At 37.1% G+C, this 21,301-nt stretch overlaps 1 protein-coding gene across 9 annotated transcripts in view; it reads left to right on the top strand.

Moving 5' to 3' along the window:
• Positions 1-21,301, top strand: part of CNOT2 (CCR4-NOT transcription complex subunit 2) — a 91,565-nt gene that overhangs the window by 38,081 nt on the left and 32,183 nt on the right. For 6 of the 9 annotated variants that reach the window (XM_056339450.1, XM_056339451.1, XM_056339454.1 and 3 more), the window contains 2 exons: positions 16,254-16,376; positions 17,688-17,735. In XM_056339450.1, coding sequence (XP_056195425.1) covers positions 16,266-16,376; positions 17,688-17,735 — 159 coding nt within the window. In that variant the 5' untranslated portion in view covers positions 16,254-16,265. The remainder of the gene's footprint in view (positions 1-16,253; positions 16,377-17,687; positions 17,736-21,301) is intronic. The other 3 variants (XM_056339456.1, XM_056339457.1, XM_056339455.1) reach the window with 1 other exon arrangement.

Genomic DNA, 21,301 nt, shown 5'->3' with positions numbered 1-21,301 from the left:
GGGGTAGTTTGTGGTTGCTGCCCTCAGCTGTGTTCCTCCTCCTGTCCCAGAGGTGATTGTACCTGCTGTAGGGATGGCTAGACAGGGTATGTAGCAAATCCTGTGTGAATTTCAGTATACTCTACCAGGAGTAAATTGCTGGTGCTTCAGTTGCTACTTGTGTTCTGCAGCTTGTCAGCAGACCCCAAGGAAAGGGGCATGATGGAAGAATTTAAGCTGGTAGCAGTATTGGCCACCCTAGTTCAATCCACCACCGCATGTATTCAGTTACATATTATACTTGGTTAATGGTATTGTCCATCCTTCAAGGAAGGATTCATCTTGCTGATAAAGTGAATTTGGACAACAGAGTGCTTGCTGTTCTTCATTTCCTAGTACCTTGATCTTCAGTTTCTTGGCTGTTAAAAGTACTGTAAATTGGGGCTATTATGTTGTCCTACCCCTGTGGTGTGGTGTAACCATGTAGTGAAGCCAAGCAAAACCAAGGAGCTAACTGGCTGGAAATTTAACAAGCCAGCCAAGAGCAAGACTGTGACAGTAGACTTTGCTGCTGTGAAACCCTATGCCTTCTGAAAATCCTGCTCGGTGATGATTCACACTGCAGTGAATATTTCAGTTAAAAAAAAAAACCAAAAAAACCAAAACACCAAAAAAACCCCAGGTGACACCCCCACCCCCCCCCCAACCAACCAAAACCCAAAAAACTTCTTCCTATGCAGGACCTTAATTGTCTGATGAATATGTAGAAGGCTTTTCTCTGTCATTCCAAAATCCAAACCACTGGCTTCTTGTCAGATTTTTTAAATGTCGTCTGTAGTGGATCACAATTATTTGTTTGTATTCCTCCCTCCCGGTAACTGATTTGGTGTCACTTTTAAACTAATTTTAGAGTATCCTAAACAACCTTCCTATTCTTAAAGAACAGTTTGAGTCTTAAGTAAACTGCTGTCTACCAACTATCAGTAGTATATTTGGTTTCCTTGTTCTGCTTCAAGGGTTTTATCAGGTATTTAGTTTGAGTCATCTGGACCTTTCTTTTCAGCTGCCAAACAAAATTCTCCTCACTACTTCAGAAGCAGTGAGTGCTAATGGGTCCTTCCAGGAATCTTTAATTTTGGAGGCAAATGGTTTGTCTGCAGTAAATTTGCTTGGTAACTATTTAAGTTCAGATTCCTACAAATTCATAATTTTTTTTGGCTCAATTTTTTCTGCATTTCACTTAGATGTGGGTGATCCAACAATCTCTTTATTTTGTTAATAAGTAGAAAGCTTTTAATGCAAGATATATAACCAGTCACTATATGAAATACTTTTTTTTTTTTTTACTCTTTTATTCTTACCTGTATACATTAAAATTATTGCTGTTTCTAAACTAGCTTTTTGAAGGTAAATTCTGGACAGAACTAGAAAAAACATACTTTTCAGGTGCATGGCTACGTTTTGGAAGTTGTGAATTGTGCACAGTGCTGCCTTATGGGCTGTTCATGTACGCTGCCTCCAGGAATGTTTTTCTTTGTAGTAATAAGCATTTTGATAACTTCCCTTTTAAAAAGAGGGGAAGAACTTAATAAACATAGTAAAGAATACATTTATGTAACAGCACAGTGAAAAAGCTTATGGCACCACATAGATTCAGAAACCATATTTAAAAAATGACAGTAATGAAAGGAGATCAAATACAAAGAATGCTTCAGTATTTGTAAGTGCTTTTGCCGTTTGTAGTTTTTGAGCTGATTACTGTAGACTTCCTGTCACTGAAAGAGAGCAGCACTATGTGGGTGATACTTTATTTAATTTAGGGATAGTTACAAATGTATGTAATGTGTAACTGCCTCTAGTTATGCAGTATACAGTTCATGATTAAATGTATCGCTCTTTGTATTGTCAACCAGCCTGATGCTCAAAGAAAGACATATCCATGCCTTTAGAGTATTCATTTGGATTTTGGAAATGTGGTAAAGGAATTAATCTTTCTCTGTCTTTTGTGAACAAGATTTAGTGCTGGAACAATGTGTCTTTTTAAAAGCAAAACTTTTAACAGTCCTGCTTCATGTTCAAGATTGTGCAGGGTGGGGAAGGGATTGTATCATTCAAGAAGCAAGACCTTCTTCCAGGACTTCTATGACCCTGAAAAGACATGAAAGAATTTGGCATCAGATTGTGGTGTAATGATTTCAATCCTTGTAATTTCCCTGTCTGAAATCCTGGTGAAGTGGGTAGAGACTGAAATAGATTTAAGCGTTTTGCTATTGCAACTCTAGATGAAAGCACAGTAATGGTGCTGGTCAGGATAACTTGAATCTTACAGTGTCAGCTGTAGGAAAACTAGAAGTTGAGATCTTGCATTTGCAAGCAGTTCACCTACTACAAAACTTTCAGTATGAGCAACACTATATACATTACCTGAAGAAAGAGTAGGCCTGTTTTCAGTAAAAATACTCTTTATTTTTTAATGAGAACAGAATAATGGGAAGTAATCCCCTGTTGCTTGTTTTACCAGGCTGTTGAGGTGCTAAACGTTGCTGTCCTGTCTTGGAGCTCTAAATACATGTGACTGTTTTCTGAGAAACTGTGAGGAAGGTATGAGATGGAAGGGACCATTCCATGCCTGGGACTTGGGCCAGGTCTAAGCAACACTTGCAGTCTGAGCTTAGGCTGCCAATTTGAGGTAGCTCTGTTTTAAAATGTTGTAGCGTAATGTCTGTCACTTCAAAGGGGAATTGTGTTAAAATGAAAAATGACATGTTATTTCAGTTTCTGATATGTGAACAAAGTTTACAGTACATATTGAGCCAAAGTTTTACATTGTGGGAGTCTGACTGAAGTCCACCTGCTCAGATGGGAGAGTACATAGCTAGATTAATTTTTTTGACAACCTTAATGGAGAACAGAATGATTGAAGAGGTTTAAATTAAATGTGGAAGATCAGTAAAGTGGAAAGGCATAATAGGTGCATTTACTGCTTCCTTAATTTTACATGATTGTATTTGTGGTAGCATAGTAGGGATCTGGGAGCCTGTAATTTATCTTTTCCAATGTGGTATAGAATCTAACTCTGGAAATTCTTTATTAACATCAATTAACACTTACATAATAAAAAAAAAATCAGTAAAGAATTGCAGTTCGGCAATTTAAAGTCTTAAATAATTCATTATCTTTAAAAAACATAATTACTGAATTTATTTCAGATTGGTTGTGTCCTTGTTCTTTAGATATGATGTAAAAACATCAAAGTTGTTTTGTCGTACTTTATTTTATGGCTGAACACGGTACAGCTATAATCACAGTATAGCCTGGCTGTATAGTCAGGTTACAAGAAACAGGCCTGGAATATTTTAAGAAACATGCTTCCTAAAGCATCTTAAGGATTTAATTTAAAAAAATAATAAACAAGTAACCAAAGAATTGAAATCTTCAATTTTAACTTTGCATTTTTGCATTTGCCCTGAAGAGTCACAGACTCAGAAGGGTATAATTATGTCCTAGGAGGATACGCTAAGAAGCCATACACAAATTTAACTTTAACCTGTCTGTGCTCTTGGGAAATGTTTCTGCATTTGCAGAATATACTGTTAGTCTGGAGGAGAGTCACTGAGAAGCAAGTATATTACCAGTAAGTCGTCGCAGCTCGTAAATATTTCTTTCTCTTCAAGGATTAAATATATTAAATATACTTATTGTTTTGAATCTTCCAGTTGTATTTTAAAGTAAGACAAGGTGTTTGATGGGCTGTGTGTTCAGAATGAGTTTTTTGGCAAGAATATTCTCAGCTATTTCTATTTTTAGAATACCTCTAGAAAAAAAAGAAGCAGCTCAAACCAAAAAGAACCTTGTATTTCCTAAAATTCAACATAAAGTAAAAATAGTGTTGTTACCTCTTTCTTGAGGATACTTCAAACAAATAAATGGTCAGCGGCTTACATTAAATAAATACTTTATTTGTGAATGTACTGGTAGATAAAACTTTAAAAATTAGTTGTGCTCTTTTTCAGTTGTCTTCTATCTTGTGATCCCTAAACAAAAAAAACCTCCAACCCAACAGCATGCCTTTTTTTCTTCTGGCAAAAGCTAGAGTAGAAATGGGCCTAGTTCTGATTTATTTAATGTCAACAAACTCTGTCTGAGTAATGAAAGAAAGAAAATAAATTCCTGTTGCTACTCTATTAATCATGATCTGCATCTGACTGTATAGTGCTTAACTGCAGGAAATGCTTGGGAAACAAGGGCTTATTTAAAATACAATGTTTCAGATTAACAAAACATGAAAGTTTGGCCATGTCCAGGAAGGAATAGATAGGCAATGCTGCCGTCTTAAAAAGTTAGTGAAATTGGTTGTTTTCTTTTTTTTTCCTCCTTTTTTTTTTTTTTTTTTTTTTTAACGTAACTGCCATATTGCTGGAAAGAGGAGCATGTTCAGAATCGGGATGGAAATGTCCCAGCTGGAGCAATGATTACCCTTTTAGTTGAAGCATAGAGGCAGAAATCTGGCCTCCTGAATTTTGTTCACAGAAAGTGAATAAAAAGTCAGAAGAGTCCTTTTCTTTAATTTTGCATCTTTTATTCTTCTCCCACAATGGAAGAGATTTGACATGATGAAACCAGCTAAATCCTGAGATCATGAACCAAATTTGGATTACTTCAAAGTAGTTTGGTTTCCCCCCCCCCCCCCCTCTCTGTTTATAAGCTTTATCTCCCTGTCTGATACATAGTGCAAAAGTTTTTACATGGTGAATGAACTAACAAAAGATAGTGTCCAGTGAGCAGGTACAGCCTACCCAAGGCTTAATATTTTACAGAAGTACAGATCTAGAAAGCTTATCAATGGGCATTTCTGGCTTCAACTGAATTGGGTGTATAGGAACTGTTAAGAAATACTACTTTGAAGAGTGTGTAAGGTAATGACTCTACAGAGAAAGCTGGAGGACACTTAGCAGGTGAAACGATTTTAGCTTGGCTCAGATGTGCTATAAGGGACCACATCAAGATTGAGAGGAAGGGAAAAACCACTCTCTAAGTGATAGACCGCACATGTGGTGATCTTGCTTGTTCACTGACAAGTGTATCGACACCATTCTTCTAATGCTGCTTGAGAGTTGCTTCTTAGCTCCACTATCAGCAACCATCTTCCCTTGCTTGTGACGCCCAGCTGACCTTCATGTTTACTCATCCACTCCCATCCCCATGCTACCACCCCCTGCCCTGCCAGTATCGCTGCTGCTGGTGATCTTCAATTTTTCATCCCTTGGAGGGATAAAGCCTCCCTAAAACCTTTTGGAGTGTTGTTTTCTCTTTCCTTGCCACTGGCTTTCCCTGTAAAAGTTTCTGATTTGGCAACTGCAAGAGATTCAGCAGAGGTTTTGAAGCAGTGGGATGCAGTTTACATGTGAATTAAAAGGCTTTAAATTGTACAAAGTGAGTAAGATGTTTGGCTATCAGTACACAAGCTATTGTTTTAGTGTGCCACTTTTATTTAAGGCTATTTTGTTTCAACTGTCTTACCCTTTAGGAGGCTTAGGCATATACGTTTTTGTTCTTTTAATTATCATGTCATGCTAGAGTGGTGTGCTGTAGAGGAATGAAGCTGGGTTAATTAGCATTGGTAATATACAGCTGTGGGCTGGCTTCAGGGGCGGTGGGTTGGCTGATGTAGACAAGGTGCAGCTGTGGCTGGTTAAGTTAAGAGGTTGGGCAGCCAAGGAAGAGGGAGCAGCCAAGGAAGAGAGGTGGAAGAAGCAGAGAAAAGAAAGGAGAGAGAATGAGCACCCTGGGTGAGGAGAGACCAGGAAAAGGCAGCAGAGGGACTAGCATGAAGAGTATGCTGGTGTGAGATGGTAAAAGACCTTGTTTCAGCTCGATAGTTTTGCTAGTGCTGTGACAGTGTGCAACTAAATGTGTAGATGTTTTAAAAAGAGGGAGTGTAATGAACCTTGCAGATAAATTTGTTGTGAAGTACCAAAAAGCAAGACCCTTTGTTTGCAATGATGTTGGTAATCAAATACCTATCTGTCCTCCAAGTGGGCAAATGATTTTCCTCGCTTTCAGTAAGTGGTAGCACAAGTTGGCTTGCGGAACAGGTAAGGACTCTTTCTTGGGAGAACGATAAGCTGTTAGCATACTAGTTACAATGGCCATAATTCAGGAAAATGGTTACCATCGTATTTCATTGTAAAATAAGGTTTGCATGTTACTCCACCCAGGGTTTTATTTTGTTTTTATAACTTCTTAGGGGACTCATCAGCATAAAACGTTTCTGAGATGCTCCTTATTAATGAAACCTTTATGTAATTTCTTTGATAATGAGAGCAATTATCTCTGCTTCACAAATGGGACCTTAGTAAGAGTAATTGGCTGGCTTGGACCACATCAGGACCTGGTTTGTTTTCCAGCTTAAGCTCTGTCAGTCCGTATGTGCATCATCTGAGTTGTCTGTCATTTGTGGAAAAAGGCGTTGAGTAGGTGGGAGTGATACAAGCATCAGAGGTGGCAAAGTATGTCATGTTGATATTGAAGCTGTAACGCTTGGTAGAGAAGAAGTATTTTAGCATAGCGTGTCTCTTGATTGTGAAGCTGAAGTCCCACGTACATAATCTTACTTAGTTAACATCCTGTTCTAATTGCTGTTAAAAAAAATGTTTTGTATGTGATGACTATTGAATACCAGTGAAGAATGACAACCTGTTAAAAGTTTTTTCTCCCCACCCCCCAAGTGTTTTGAGCTTTTCATCAAAAATCTTACTACTTTGCATTTTTAACATATTTGTCCAGTCTAGGGATTCTATGAATTAAAATGCTAGAGTTCTAAACCTGGTTTACTGCCTGTCTGATTATCGCTTAACCTACTTAATTCTCTTTATAGGAGCTCATTTATGTCCCTTGAGGATCTTTTCTCTGCCATGTTTCCACAGACATATCACAGAACATATACTAGTATAAAACAGCTGTCCTGTTTGGTGCGTTCTAGCAGAGGGGGAGTACAGTAAAGAGCGAGTTGAAGAGTACTCTTGACAGCAGACTGGCTTTTCCCTGTTGAAATCCCCTTATCCAGATTGCAACAGCTTTTTCAGGCTGAAACTTGATGTTCCCTATATCTGCTTTGTTGTCTTGGCACCCCTCCTTGAGCTTTCAGCTGAAGTTACTTCTGTTATAACTAGTTGTATGACTTCATACAGAAATCGGTTTGTAGGAAGTGCAGATTTCTTTAACTGTTGGCTTTTTTGTCACTATCTATTTTGCCTCTGTGAGAAATGCACAAAATCTGTCACAGTTCTAAGTCTTTGAGAACAATTTGCATGTGCTTAGTATAGTGTTATTTTATGGGCTTATTTCTCCAGTTACCTGATCCAGCTTTCAGACTGCACATACGTCATGTGAGTTTGGCCGTATGCACAATTTACTGCAGCAGGATTCTGCTGAAAACAGAAATTACATTTTTATCAATTTGCTCCAAGTATGGCAATGTTTAAGAAAATACCAAATTCCAACTTCTTTCTCTGGGGACTGTAGGGAATTACAGGATTTTGTTGTTTCTGAAGAACTTAGTGGATTTGCTGATATTCTAATATTTTAAAGCTGGGTTTTACCATTGTATATGCCCTATTAAGGAACTCTCTAGACTACATCTGAGTAGATCTAGAATTCCTAACTGAGTAAAGTGCCTTTTTATGTTATAAAAAAAAAACCACAGCGGAGAGCAACAAAGAAGGCAGTCTCAGGCATGAAACTGGAGATAAAATTCAAATAGATAAACTTGCTGAATTAAAGGATATCTTACTCTAATTTGTTATGGAAGGGTGATTTCTGAAACACAGCAAGACTTGTTTTGTCTACAGCAAAATACTCAAAAGTAGTAATGCAGTCCATGTGACAAACTGCAATGTTGTTCAATTGAAAAACCAATTTCTATTTAAAACTGCAAGTATTTTTCCACCAGTGCATTTATGAACTACCTAATGGAATGAGTCAAAGGTTATCAAACAAAAGAAGGTAGGAACTTGTCATTTTGGTATCTTCCAATGGCAGTTTTCCTTATGGTTGAGGTGCAAAATGGTGGAGAGAAACTCACAGAATTAACTTGTGAGGAGCCAGAACTGCCACTGTAGTAATAAGTTTATCATGAGAATATTTAAAACAACTTTCATTCCAGAATGGAATTTTGTTTTTTGCTTATTTATTTACAAACTTCACAGCTGAATTTTTCTAAGACTGACCCATTTCCATGTTAACCATATACCAGTTTTCACAGACAGATTTACTGTAATAGTTACTAGAAATGCAAGTTTACCCATCTGTTGTTTTATGTGCTTCTTCGCTTCTTTTTGGGTTTTATTTTGTTTTCCCATGACAGTGTAGGTACTTCAGAAGCGTGTTTGGGTTTTGAACTTAATTTTGGTTAAGCCTGACTTCTTAGCATAACTGATTTCTTTGATGGTATTCCCAGAAGACAATCAGTGAATAATGTGATGCACAGGTAGTATATATTTAGCTGATAGTTGTCTTGATGGATCATCAACTGAGAACATACTTTAAAAGTTACTTTTTGTTTATAAATTGAACTAGTTTCTTTTTTTAAAAAAATATGGCTAGGAATGTCTTAAGTAGGTAACAGAAGCATGCCAGTACATCATTTCTTTTCAAGATTCTTGCTGCTGTTCACTGCATTCCTACTTAAAATAGCATTGAATTTAAAAGTGTGAGCCAGCATATTGCCCCCTAAAGTTACTGACACAATTGTCACTTCTTTCTAAAATACAATCATCTTTCATGATGAAACCTTAAGAGTTGAAGAGCATTGCACAGGCAAGTATATACCGTTTTAAAACAGTAAGTCAGAAATGCTGTTAAATCTAGAACTACTCTTAGTCTTGAATGGATTGTAAATACTACAAATGAATGGAAACATCAACAAGAGAGAAAGGGGCTAAATATACTTGCATTTTAGATAGGCTCTTGAATGTGATACATTGGTTTTGATGTGGTTTTTTTTTCTTATTACTGACTAAATAGTATTTGTAATATCAGACAAGTGATAGTTGTTCTTGACTGACAGAATTCTTAAACCATGTCTTTGACAGATAATCCAGCTGTGTGTTTTACAGTATGTGTGTGGGTATGCGTATGTGCAGGTCTTGTGACATCATTGCCCTGTCTATGAAGGAGATGCTTCTGCATCTCTTCAGGTCACATCACTAAATAAGGTTGAATGTACCTGGCATATTCTTGGTTTCTCCCCACAGCTGCTCCAGATGGAGTGCTACTTCATCTGCTCTTCTGGTCACTTTTGCAGATCCCTTGCTGCCTTTCTCATCTTTGAAATGTCTGTCTTGTGTGTGTTTGGATTTTGTTGAATGGCGTGTCCAAAGATTATTTCCTGAGTACATTCCACTGATCATACCCATAAGAGACATCCACGCAGCTTACTGCATAGTTATATCCCCAGCCACTGTTGATTTGTCATATCATCCAAATCTTGTGCTTGTGATTAACAGGAGTAGAACCTATGGGAATCTACCCCAGGATGGGCATGGTGTCAACCATCTTATGAAACCAAATGGAGCTTCTTGTAATCTCAATTTTCAAGTTTAACTTAAGTAATTTCAATGTTGGTTTATTTTTATTTTAATGTAGGATAGCTTTTCTTATTTCTTCTGTGCTGTTTTATTTCAGGAATGTTTTGAAATATTAATCTCATAATAGTTAAGGATGGTTAAAGGATTAAACCAGCCTGTAGATCTTGGTCAGGAGAGTTTCCGTGGTTTGTTTGATGTTAGGGACTGCAGTTTCCTGACACAGTTTGCATGCAGCAGAGATTTACAGTTCTAGTGTAGCTTTTGCAAACATCATTATACTTTATAGGACACTTGAAAAATTTTACCTTGTAGATGGCCATTCTTGAGAATACAAGTGGAAGATGGTCTAAAATCATAACTGTATGTTCTTTATTTCTTTCATACTCAAAATTTTTGTCTGGAGTTCCTGCATAGAAGCTGCTATGCATCTTGTTTGTCGTATTTCATTTTTGTAAGGAAAGGCCATACGATGTTTTAAGGAGACTGGTTGTATGTTGAACTACTTTGAGACTTGACATAAGTCTGTAAATCAGATACTTGCTTTATGGCGGTTGTTCTCTACAGTGCTCTGTGAATTTTGATATAATTTATGAACCATATGACACAAATACAATGAGATTATTCTAAAGACTATCCAACCTTCAGGTTTTTTTGGTAGATTTGTGCCTCATAGTGTGGTGGTCTTCATTTTAGTCTGCCATATAAAGAATGTAAAGCTAGTTGTTAAAAATTGACAGAACACCTATTTTACTATTGTATTCTTACAGTGAGTACAAATCTGTGCCAGTATTAAGCTTATCAAGGAAAAAGACTTTTTAACAAAAAAGAAATATAGTGAAATGTACTGTTTTCCATGTTTATATACTGTTAATACTAGAAAGTTGTTGCTTGAAAGGCTACCGTATCATAAGTGCATAGTATACTGTTAGAACTTATCAGTCACCTTGGAGAAATGAAGTGACTCATTGTGAAATGAAATGAGGGAACAAAGGATCTTAACTTCTAGTTTTATTTTGTCTTTCATTCTGAAAATAAAATATATGTATTTGTACCTCTGTGCTTTTCATGGTGTCTTTTAATAGCTGTACTTTATCACTCAAGGGTTGGGATTTTGCATCTAGTGAGTTGGTAGTATATATGTTCTATTGTATATTAGTTCCAGTTTGGGCCAAATAGGAATTATCTTTGACACTGAGAGCTAGGATCATAAAGAATGGCGGTTTTTACTGTAAATTGAGTTTATGCTATCTTTTACCAGCTGATGAAGTTCCAACTTCTATATTTTTGACTTAAATTGCAGGCTGATTTGGTGGTTACCAACATGTGGTTTCTGGTAGTCACTTACTTTTTGAGACACTCACTTCTCACTGAACTGCTCATTAAAGGTCACTTTTGTAGATACTTTGGATATTCAAGTATGTTGCCTTATGTGAAAACATTGATTTGTAACAGAAGAGAAATGGAATGAAGTGCTAACCTTGCTTACTAAAGACTTAAACAGCAACATCAGAAGCCTTAGTGTATAGATGGGTGGAAGCTCTGTAACATCAGACTGAGATTATAACCTCTAATTGCTCTCACATAATGATAGTGTACATCTTGACAAATACCATACTCATTGGAGGAGCAGGAAAGGGAAGATACTGCTAAAATTCCTAAAATGGTTTCTTTTTTTTAATTTGTATTACTGTATGTATCGTTCAACTCACGTAAAGATGAGATTAATCAGTTGTAATGCAATGATTGATTGGTGGTTTGGTTTTTTTTTCTGCTCTATGCAAAATCAAAACTATACATTCTCCAGGGAGATTTTGTAGTATTCTCTTAGTTTGAAGTTGGCTATGTTAACATCATGAGTGAGCTCTTCTTGAGCACTATCTATAGTAATACTGCAAAACAAAAACGTAATTAGTTTTCATACTTTAGTTTAACAGCCTGAAGCAAATTATAGAATTCATTTAATATACAATCATAGAATCACTTCATAAGTGATTATAGAGAAGATCATTTTGCAACTGAAGATGACAACATTTTGAAGTGTCAACTTAAATTCTGTGTCAATAATTTATTTCCAGTTGTTGCTAACAGGTTTGTGTGCTGGAGTATGCTATACTGCAATGTTTCTTGTAATGAAAAGGATTTTTCTTGAAATCTGGAGGTTTTGTGGGGTTTTATTTTACTATTTTTTAAATAACTATTGTTGATGGTTATTGTGTTATGTACTCGGCTGAAGGTAAAGATCAGAGACTGCCACAAACTGTTTATTAGATGCTTCAAGTTCTTAACATTTGTATGATGCTTTTAGTTCTTCCATAGTGGAGGTTGTTAGGAAGTGTTCCACAGAAGAATTTAAAGATCTTGTCAGGATTGTATCTGCATTTTGCTTGGTTAATTTAACTTGAAGTTGTGGGCAAATCTGATTTTTAAGCATGACGTACTTGTGTTTTGAAAGAAGAGCTTGTGTTCACCTGATCAGAACTGGGCATGGTTTGTGGTAGCATGGCTGGTTATCTCTCTGAACTTGAATCCAAACATGTAGCTCTTTCCCTTTCTTTCCTCTGTTACCATGAGTATTTTTAAATAATATTTGTACATGGGTCTACCAGTGGGAGTTGTAAATACTTTTGCAATATTATGCTAAAGGATGAATTGATGGAAGTGCACCATTCCTACGTTTTTAATGAATGGTTACACTGTCAGTGTGTTTTGTGCAACAGAGGACTGGGTTCCCACAGTAGAACAGCAAAAGTAGTTACAGGATTAGGAGAAGGATCTGTATGGAATTAGGCTGAGTAGACAGGAATTCTTGACTTAGTAAAATTGTCATGCAACTGGAGTACAACTTCTGGGAGATGTGTTGGCATAAACATACACGCATGTGTGTGTCTATATAGGTGTGAACGAGGGACTTAAATACAAGAGGTGATTTCTACTTTTTACCTCTTCAGTCTAGACCCTGTGAAGATACAAAACCTAAAGCCACTGTTACTTTCCAAAGGGTTTAAAATATATTTATAAGTGCTGCATGAACTTTGTTGTATTTACTTTTGTAGCTGATTGGACACTAATCTATGAGTCTGAAAACGAAGCTGCAGTCTTTGTGTACAAAGTTTCCAGGTGGCTTCCTGTCCTAAGATAGAAGTGACAAAGTTCCATCTGCATATCTGCCCACATTTGGCACAGCCCCAGTTACTCTCACACCTTCTTACAAACAGTACCACAACAGTGTTTTTCAATATCCGTGTGTATGCTTGTAGCGTGACCGACTAATGAATATGTTAGTGAATACTGGAATAACTTAACGTGGATAGGAAGATGCCTACTGCTAATTTGGCAACCATGTGACACTGTCATTGAGTAAACCTTCTGTAACGTTATAAAAGTCTGCACTGGGATAGATGCTGTGATTCAGAAGTTTGCCAGCCATTTACTGTCACTGCAGACTACTGGTACTGGCTGCTGGTGTTAGCGGAAGAAGCAGCAAGAGGCAAACAGCCTGGCTACCACAGCTGTGGCTTCAGTCTCTGATACCAGTTACTGGTCTTTAGCAGCTGCCTCGTTTTATTGAGCTGTTAGTTTTGTAACAGGGCTGGAGAGCAGCATGAATTGCAATGCGGTGTTTCTCTGTTGTGGTCTGTGCTGTGGTTCACCCTGAGAACAAGTGGCAGTTCTTTCTCGTGAAGTGAAATCTTGTTAGGGGTGCAGGCAGCTGCCAGAATGCCCTCCAGCGCCTGTACCACCTCCCTCGGTCAGAGCATGGACAGCTTGAGCACTGCATGCGACTGCTCCGCATGGCAGCATGGAACGACACAGAATGGCTTACAGAAATGCTGCTGTGAAGAACTGTCAGTCAGTCTCTGCAAAAACTTTTGAAGGTCTTCAGAGCAGCCCGGTGCAGTGATGCAGCTGGGTTGTAGGCAGGGCTTCTCCAGTCTTCCCCTCTTGCCCTGCAGCTGCAGCCTTCGGTGCACTGTAGCAGCACGTTCCTGTTAGGTATTGTGTAGAAATACAGGGTGCTAATAAAAATACCAATATTTAATCTATCTAATTACTAATTTTTTTTTTACAAAAGCATGGTCATTAAAGAAATTTAAGACTCCGTGTTAATATCAGTGCACTTCATCAGTCTTCAGGGCATAATCTTGATTGGTTTTTGGGCTACTGTCTTATACATTTATCAGTATAGAAAATAATCTTTTGGACAGTTTAAATTCAGTGGGGAGTATTTTTCAGCTTTTTGGTATATAGACTTCATATTTGGACATTGTAGCTTTCTTGCACCAGTTTTAAACACTTATTTTGAGACTGAAAGCTCTGAGCTTACCCCACTGACTCGGAAACCTTTATCATGCATGTGTAGTCAGCCATGTGTAAACCTTTGCAGAAATAAGATCAAAAGCTCCAGGGTCAAAGTCAGAATTGTTTTTTTCCCCTTACGCAGTTCCTATACTGTAGCTCAGGGTTAGGTATTACATTAGTACAGTGTGGTGTGTGCTTCAGTGACTTCTTTTCTGTCAGAGTTAAGTTTTGTTACTCTGATGGTGTATCACAAGAGGTTATGTGGCAAAAAAACCTCTTCTGTTATCCCAGGTATTGTTAAAGGAGCACCAAAAAGTTGTCTGGGGCTTGTGAGAAGCTGCCTTTTACCTTCTCAAAAGCAGTAGTTTGTTGAGACAGTCAACTTCCCCTGGTTGCTCGGGATAGCTTCACCAAAGCATTTCACTGTGCTTTTTACAGTGGTTAAAAGACAACAGCTCATCTCTCCACACTTTACTCAGGCAAAGGACAAGATAATCCCCTTAGCCTGTTAAATGCTCCATCCCATCTGGTAGGTGATAATTGCATTGTAAGGGGATTAGCACAGTGGGATATGCTTTGCTTATAGTGTAATGAAAGCTTCACTACAAGTGTGAAAGTCAGCTGAGTGCATTTGAGCAGTTTGGGACTTCACATTTGCACATTTTTGTAAACATTTTAAAATACAAGCTTCATCAGGAGAAGGTGTGCAGTACCTTTGCATGCCTTCACATGTGTGTAACAGACTATAAATTTGTTTTGAGACATCAGTAGTCTAAGTAACTGTAACCCTCTTGAAGGAGTGGTGGAATAAGCTTTTGTTTAGCTGAACGTTTTTAGGCAACTCTCAGATTATAGCTGTATTAAATGCATCTCAAGTGCTGACTTTATTCAAAACTCCTACGACTTTGAAATCATGGGGTTAAGTTGTTGCTAGTATAGGAGCTGATGTTATTAAACACTACCTAGAAATCTTAGTCAGTAAAGGTGAAATTTGAATAAGCCACACTGTGAAGAATATCAGAATAATTTTGTCAGTAGGGATAAGAGGATTTCAAGCTGAAAGTGACTCTCCTTGTAGCTAACCAGAATAAATGTTTTGAAATTTCAATTTCAAGCATGAGACTAAGATAGTGCAGAATGACTCTTAAAAAAAAAAATTAAAAATGCTCCTGTGGGTTTTTAAGTTTAGCTAATGCTATCAGTAGTGAAGACAGTAAATCTTAGGGCTCAGGGCATTTCATAAGCCAACTATAACTTGGCTTCATTATCTTTCAAGATGTTTAAGATCTGTTTGAAAGTGTGTTATATAGGGTGGTAGCATAGGGTTGGTTAGCATCCTGTTGGTCGTGATCTCTCCAGTCTCCCCATATGGTACAAGAAACGAGGCGAGTTGCTCAGTACTGACCAGTATGTGCCATTTGGCTGGTTTGAACATTAACCTGTTAGGTCTGAACAGGGCTTTGTTAGCCCACACCGCACCATGTTAGTAGATAGATTAGAAACTTAAGAAGTATGTGTATTTTTACGTAAATGAGTGTCAGGTGTATAAATATGGACTGCATGTGGTAGATTCTTTAGTGATGTTGTATGATCTTACTGTGGGATTAAATTTTCTAATGAATGAAGGTTCTGTGACCAGCTGCATGGTTGTTGTTTCTTTAGTTTCCAGTTCCTGATTTAGCAGCTTGCTCTATGTGCCTGCAGGAGTAAGGGCACAAGAAAATTTAGTGGTTTTAATGGGCCATTTGCAGTAACTTTGCCAGTCTGTGGTGAGGTGGTTGACCATGGCTAGCTCAACTTTCTCTTACTTATTCACGATTCTGAATGCACAGGATCAAGTAGAAAGCTGCTTTTCCAATGTTGTGGTGATGAGACATGGGAGTGATTTCACAGATATTCTTTTTTCCTTCCCTTTTTCTTATTTCTTTTAAGGTGGCTGAGCACTAAAGAACATTCCTTAATTTTCTTTTAGATTGAAGGTGTTTACCTGAGGAGAGGAAATTTTGAGGAATTTGCTCTTTTTTCTGACATTCTGTAATTTTAAATAAACCTGAGTGAAAGGTTATGGGACTCAAAAAACCCCAAAAAACAAAAACAACCCCCCAAACCAACAAAAAACCCTCCAGCCAACAAACACACCTCTCTCCAAAAAAGTGTCCCCTCTTCCCACCCCAGTCCTTTCTGAAGTATGAGTTTGTCACATGAAAATCCCACTTGAAAGAACTGTTACATTGGCAATATACAGAAAATATTTTTAAAGAGGAATTTTCAAATCTTTAGAAACAGGGTGGGGGTTTTCTAGCAATGTTTACATATATTTAAAAGATATACTAAGTATGTAGCAAACCAAATAATACGTGGCATATAACCATTTTTCTTCTTATTTAGGTGACAAACAGCATGTTTGGTGCTTCAAGGAAGAAGTTTGTAGAGGGGGTTGATGGTGACTACCATGATGAAAACATGTACTACAGCCAATCATCGATGTTCCCACATCGGTCAGAAAAAGATGTAAGTTGAATACGCTTATTTTGTCCCCTTTCAATAGCAAGATAGTTTCAAGTACATGAAATATATGAGGAGGGGCTTCATTTAGCTTTAAGCTGTACATGACTCCTTTCAGTGGCAAGTGCTTTAATTTTAGTGAGTTTATGCATGTAAACTTCAGCCATGTGCTTGCCAGGGCTTTACTTTTTCACCTTTAAGAATTGAATTTGTAACTTAAATTGGGTTATATCTTGTGTTTACATGTGGTTTTGTTGTGGTTTTGTATTTTACATCGTCAGCTGTTCTTAGTTTTGGGAAATGCCTTGTGCAGCTTGTTTGTCTGCTCGGGTATTCTAATTTAGGTATTTCTTCCATTTGTGATGACACAAAGTTACAAACCCCATCATTCTTAAACATTTTTTCCCCTTGGTAATGTGTTATTGTATGTTAGAACTGCACTGGCATTACTACAACTCTGCTTATTATTTAATAAATAAATTAGCCAGTAAAGTATTTCACTTTTATATGGAGTGCCATGTAGAAATACATGGAAGACTGAAAGCATGACTTAAAGTTCATGTGACCTGAAGGTCAATCCATCTCATGACAGACTTGCATTTAATATGTGTAAGCAACATATAGGCTAGATTTTCTTTTTAATTAAAAAATAAGTCCTGCAGGCTTGCAAAAAGGTGTCATTGCTTCAAGTCTGCCTCCATGACTGTCCAGAAATATAGTTGTTTAATAGCAGATGTGAACATAGTCTTGATAGAGCTTAATGTATGTAAACAACCATTTCCTATAGACTCTTAACTGAATTTTAATCCAGATTTAAAAGTGAAGGAAATAAGTTTAGAGCAGAAAGCTTTTAAAAACAAAACAAAAGTGCTTAAATGCAGCTTTCCAATTCAGTTTCAGAAGTTACTTTAATGAGAAATTTCACGTGAGCCAGCAAAGGATTAAAATGTACTGCAATGAAAAGAAAATTAAATAGGATGTTCTTTTCTGTTTATGCCCATTACATATGTGCACGTACCACAGATACACACAGGCACAATGGAATATTTATGATGTTGAACATACTTTCTTTTCTGTGAGCACAGAGAGGTGCAGGTAGGGCTCTGAAAAACAGCAGACACTTATTTCTCTGAAGTGATTCTTAGGTATTAAGTCCCTGCTTTTAAATTGGATGCACTGAGGGAGAAACCCTTATGGTGTAGTAAGGAAGGTGAAGTGAGATGGATGCTATGCTGCACAGTGTGCACAGTGAAAGCTGATGCTTGGCATGTTGTTGACACAATGAATGAGTGTTTTAGTTGCCTACTTTTTCTGTAGGCAATGTTGCAGAAGTGGATCTTAGAATGGGACTTCAAGAGGAGGAAGGTGGGTGTTCCAGACACCAGGAATGACAAATAAGAAATCGTGAAAGCTTGTGGGAGAAGTGGCCAAAATGAGTCATAGAAGCTGCTGTAATTGGCAGAAGAGTGATGCCGTTCCGACAGGAAACGGAAGAGTGATTTTTGCAAAAGCTTTTTAAAGTTGTTTTTTTTTCCCAAATCCTTTTTAAGGGTTTTTTTCTTCCCTGTCGCTTCACTATTGACCATTACAACTTAGAGTTTATGCTCATGAAATCTTAAGCCATTATATGCTATTGTAATTTTTTTTGAAGTTGATCAAAATAAATATATGGCGGTGATATTGACATTGTACACATTTGTTTGCTCATGTATAGCTAAATGTATGTTCTGTGTTACATGTTCCTTTTGATATCTCATTTGGCTCACCTTAGATGAGAGAGGTTGCAAAGGTGGTTGTTGTATTTTAGTTTCCGACCAGTCTTGCAGCTTTGCAGACCTTTTCTATTTGAAAATAACTGTTTTCAAATAGTTTTTCAACTTGAGTTCTACTAAAGATGATGTTCTGTATATGAGAACACAATAAATACACTGCCTGTGTTGTTATTTGGATGACACTTAGTATGGACAGACAAAAATAAATTTGCTCAGAATTTTCTCTGAGTAAGTTCATAAGGGCTAATGTTCAAAATCTGGATCCAGTTTAATGGACACCCTGGGGGTAAAAATTCCAGCGTTCTAGATCTTGAAACACTTTGAGTCTTTCTGTCTTCACATTTATATTGAAATGGAGTAGGTAAGTTGGGGATAAAATAAAGGTAGAAGACACTTTGCAGGAAGGAGTAAATTGCTTTTATATTCAGAAAATCCAACCGGTAATAAAAAGTTTAAAACATAGCATACACAATCTCTTTGTAAGCTTACAAAAAACCCGGCATTCTTTATGCCTTTTTTTGTAGCAGAATTTTCTAAACAAGGTGTAGTGTTAGTGCAATTTAAATTATTCCTCTTTTTCCACTTTTGGTTTCTTGAATGTCTTTACTAAGGGCACATAAAATTAATGTGTTGCAGGGTTTTGCCACAAACTTGTAGAAAATGAATTAAACTTTTGGGGTTTTTTCCCCCCTCCAATGTATCATATGTACGCATGAATCTTCTAGAGTTCTTCAACCTGAAATAGAGTGGTTCTCAGGGAAGCCCTCTGTGAATGGCCTCCTTAATCCCTGCTTTTTGGAAAGGGCTAAAGCGTGTTTGGTATTTACAGTCATACTGGATGTGACTAGGTCTTTTTCTATTTCTCACTTTGTTGAAAGCCTTCCTGATTCTGACTTTAAAATCTGCTACTTTCCAAGGAATTGTTACTGTGCTTGTGTATGTGTACTCCAAGCAGAGGAACACACGGAATGGTGAAACCTTCCTAAAATTGAGAGTAGAGTAAGGACTATTACTGCAAGCATATTTTGTATTAAACTTCAGAATCTAATTTTCACTTTTGCAGTAGAATTTTTGTCCTTGTGAAGAGGCATTGTGGGCTATGTGATAACTCTCACACAGTTTTTTGACTGGGTTGGGAGCTTTTTAGCTTTTTTCCTTGTTTTAACACCTAAGGTGGAGGCTTTCAATTTTTTTCAAATAATATTAGGAAATAGTTTTTCATTCAATAAGTGAAAAAAAGATTTAGAACCTATCTGAAAAAGATGTGAAAAAATATTGTATGCGTTTTAATAAATAATTTTCATAGCACTTAAAGTGGTATTCCTGTGACTTGTTGCTTTGGTTAATTTGAATTTTAAAATAATTTCCTTTACACAGAGGTGAAGTGAACTAAGGCTGCTCAAGTCCTGTCTTAAAATTTGAAGACTTTTTACAAATTGGAAGAAGTAGCAGCAAATAGTTGAGGACATACTATTTTGTTATTTTTAATCCAGAGCCTCAGTGTAGCTAAAAACTAAAAGCTTTCTTTTAATTTACCTGCTTTTTCATTAGGGAATACACTTCTAGACAGTCAGGGCTGATACAGTAATTGAAATGGAAAAGTTGCATGTTGTTCATGCACAAATGATTCCAAAATCATACAGATGCTGTTTGGGTCTAATGTTTTAGGCATAAAATTGCAGTTCCTTAGATGAGATTAGGTCTTAATTAAGCCATCTAATGCTTCCTTTTTACTAAATCAGTGGCTTTACCTTGAGCCATCAGAAACCTTGCAGTGCTAAGTAGGGAGGTGGAACAGAGCACATCCATAAATGCTCGGTCTGTGAATTCTGGGGTCAATGCATGATAACCAGGTCAATAATCCTTTGGCAAAGAAATGAGATATTTTATAGAATGCTTTAAGAAAATAGTTTAAGATTTGGCTTGAAACAAATGTGGTCCTGTAACTTAAATTGACAAGATGATGTACAGTGTGCTGACAAAATAATTATAAAGCTTATTTGTAGCAAATTTCACCAGCTTAATTGAGCTGTCTATGCACTCGGCAAAATCATTTTGAGGGGTACCTGTATTTTTATTTGCATAGAGTGACAGTGGTAGAAATTGGTAACTCAAAGCCTTCATACACTTCTGAATTTGTCTTCAAATAAGTAAAAAAAAAAAAAAAAAAAGACAATGAGCTTTGAGAAAAGATGGGACCTGTTCAGTCTGAACTTCTTTGATTTCTCAGGTATAAGAATGTAAGAAGTGCTCTACAAGGTTTGATCAGTCTAGCCAAATTTTTTAATGATGATCTGCCCAAATTATGAGGAAAGTTAGATAATTTTTTTCAGTGAATGCTTTTTCCATTTCTTGGCCCAGTGCTTTGCTGTTCATTTTCTCTCCCAGTTGCTCAACAAATGATAAAATGCTCACACTAATATAGTAATAATTCACTGATTTGCACTTCTTATGTGTTAGTTTGAACTTACTCTCCTCTTAATGTGTTGTGTAATTCTGGACTTTCTCAGTTGAGATCTGATGTTCTTTTGCAGTTCAGTTCTTTCAAAATGTGGCCTCCTGTGAAGTCAAACATATTTTAACAATTGAGGCAAGTAAACTCAAGACTGCAGATTAGATTTGGGTCTTTGCATCTGGTAATCTAGCTCCCTGGCCTACCTTGCCTGGAGTAGGAGGTCCTCAGATATGGTTATTGAGCACAGCAAAACGGGTTATTGATTCTGGGAGCCTGCTTTCCAGAGTTTTCTTCCATCCTGATGTAGTGGAAGCGTGTCCGTGGTAGATCAAATTCAGGTGTTCCTTTGTCATGACAGTTGCATGAAGGCAGATGTCAGTGTGTGTGTCTTGTAATGGACACAGTGGTGGTGATAGAGCAAAAGGGGTGGTCAGAAGCTGATATCAAAGCCTTTTACTGCAAACTCATATTGAAGTTATTTTGTAGAACCTTTATCTAACTCTTGCTGTGTTTTGAAATGGCCTTACATAGAGGTGGTACTTTTACAAGAGAGAAAACCCTGAAACAAGATTTAGCTTACAATGGAGAATAGAGATCCAGGATCTTGCTAAGTCTAGGAAACTAAATTTGGAAAGGTTTAATCAGTCTTTTGGAGTCAGCTTTGGCTTTAGGGTTGCTGAACAGCATGTTGTTCCAGCTGGATT

This window comes from Falco biarmicus, chromosome 5, assembly GCF_023638135.1.
Source record: "Falco biarmicus isolate bFalBia1 chromosome 5, bFalBia1.pri, whole genome shotgun sequence".
Classification (NCBI taxonomy): Eukaryota; Metazoa; Chordata; class Aves; order Falconiformes; family Falconidae; genus Falco; species Falco biarmicus.
The sequence above is the reverse complement of the archived record's forward strand: the minus strand, read 5'-3'. Positions and strand labels throughout refer to the sequence as shown.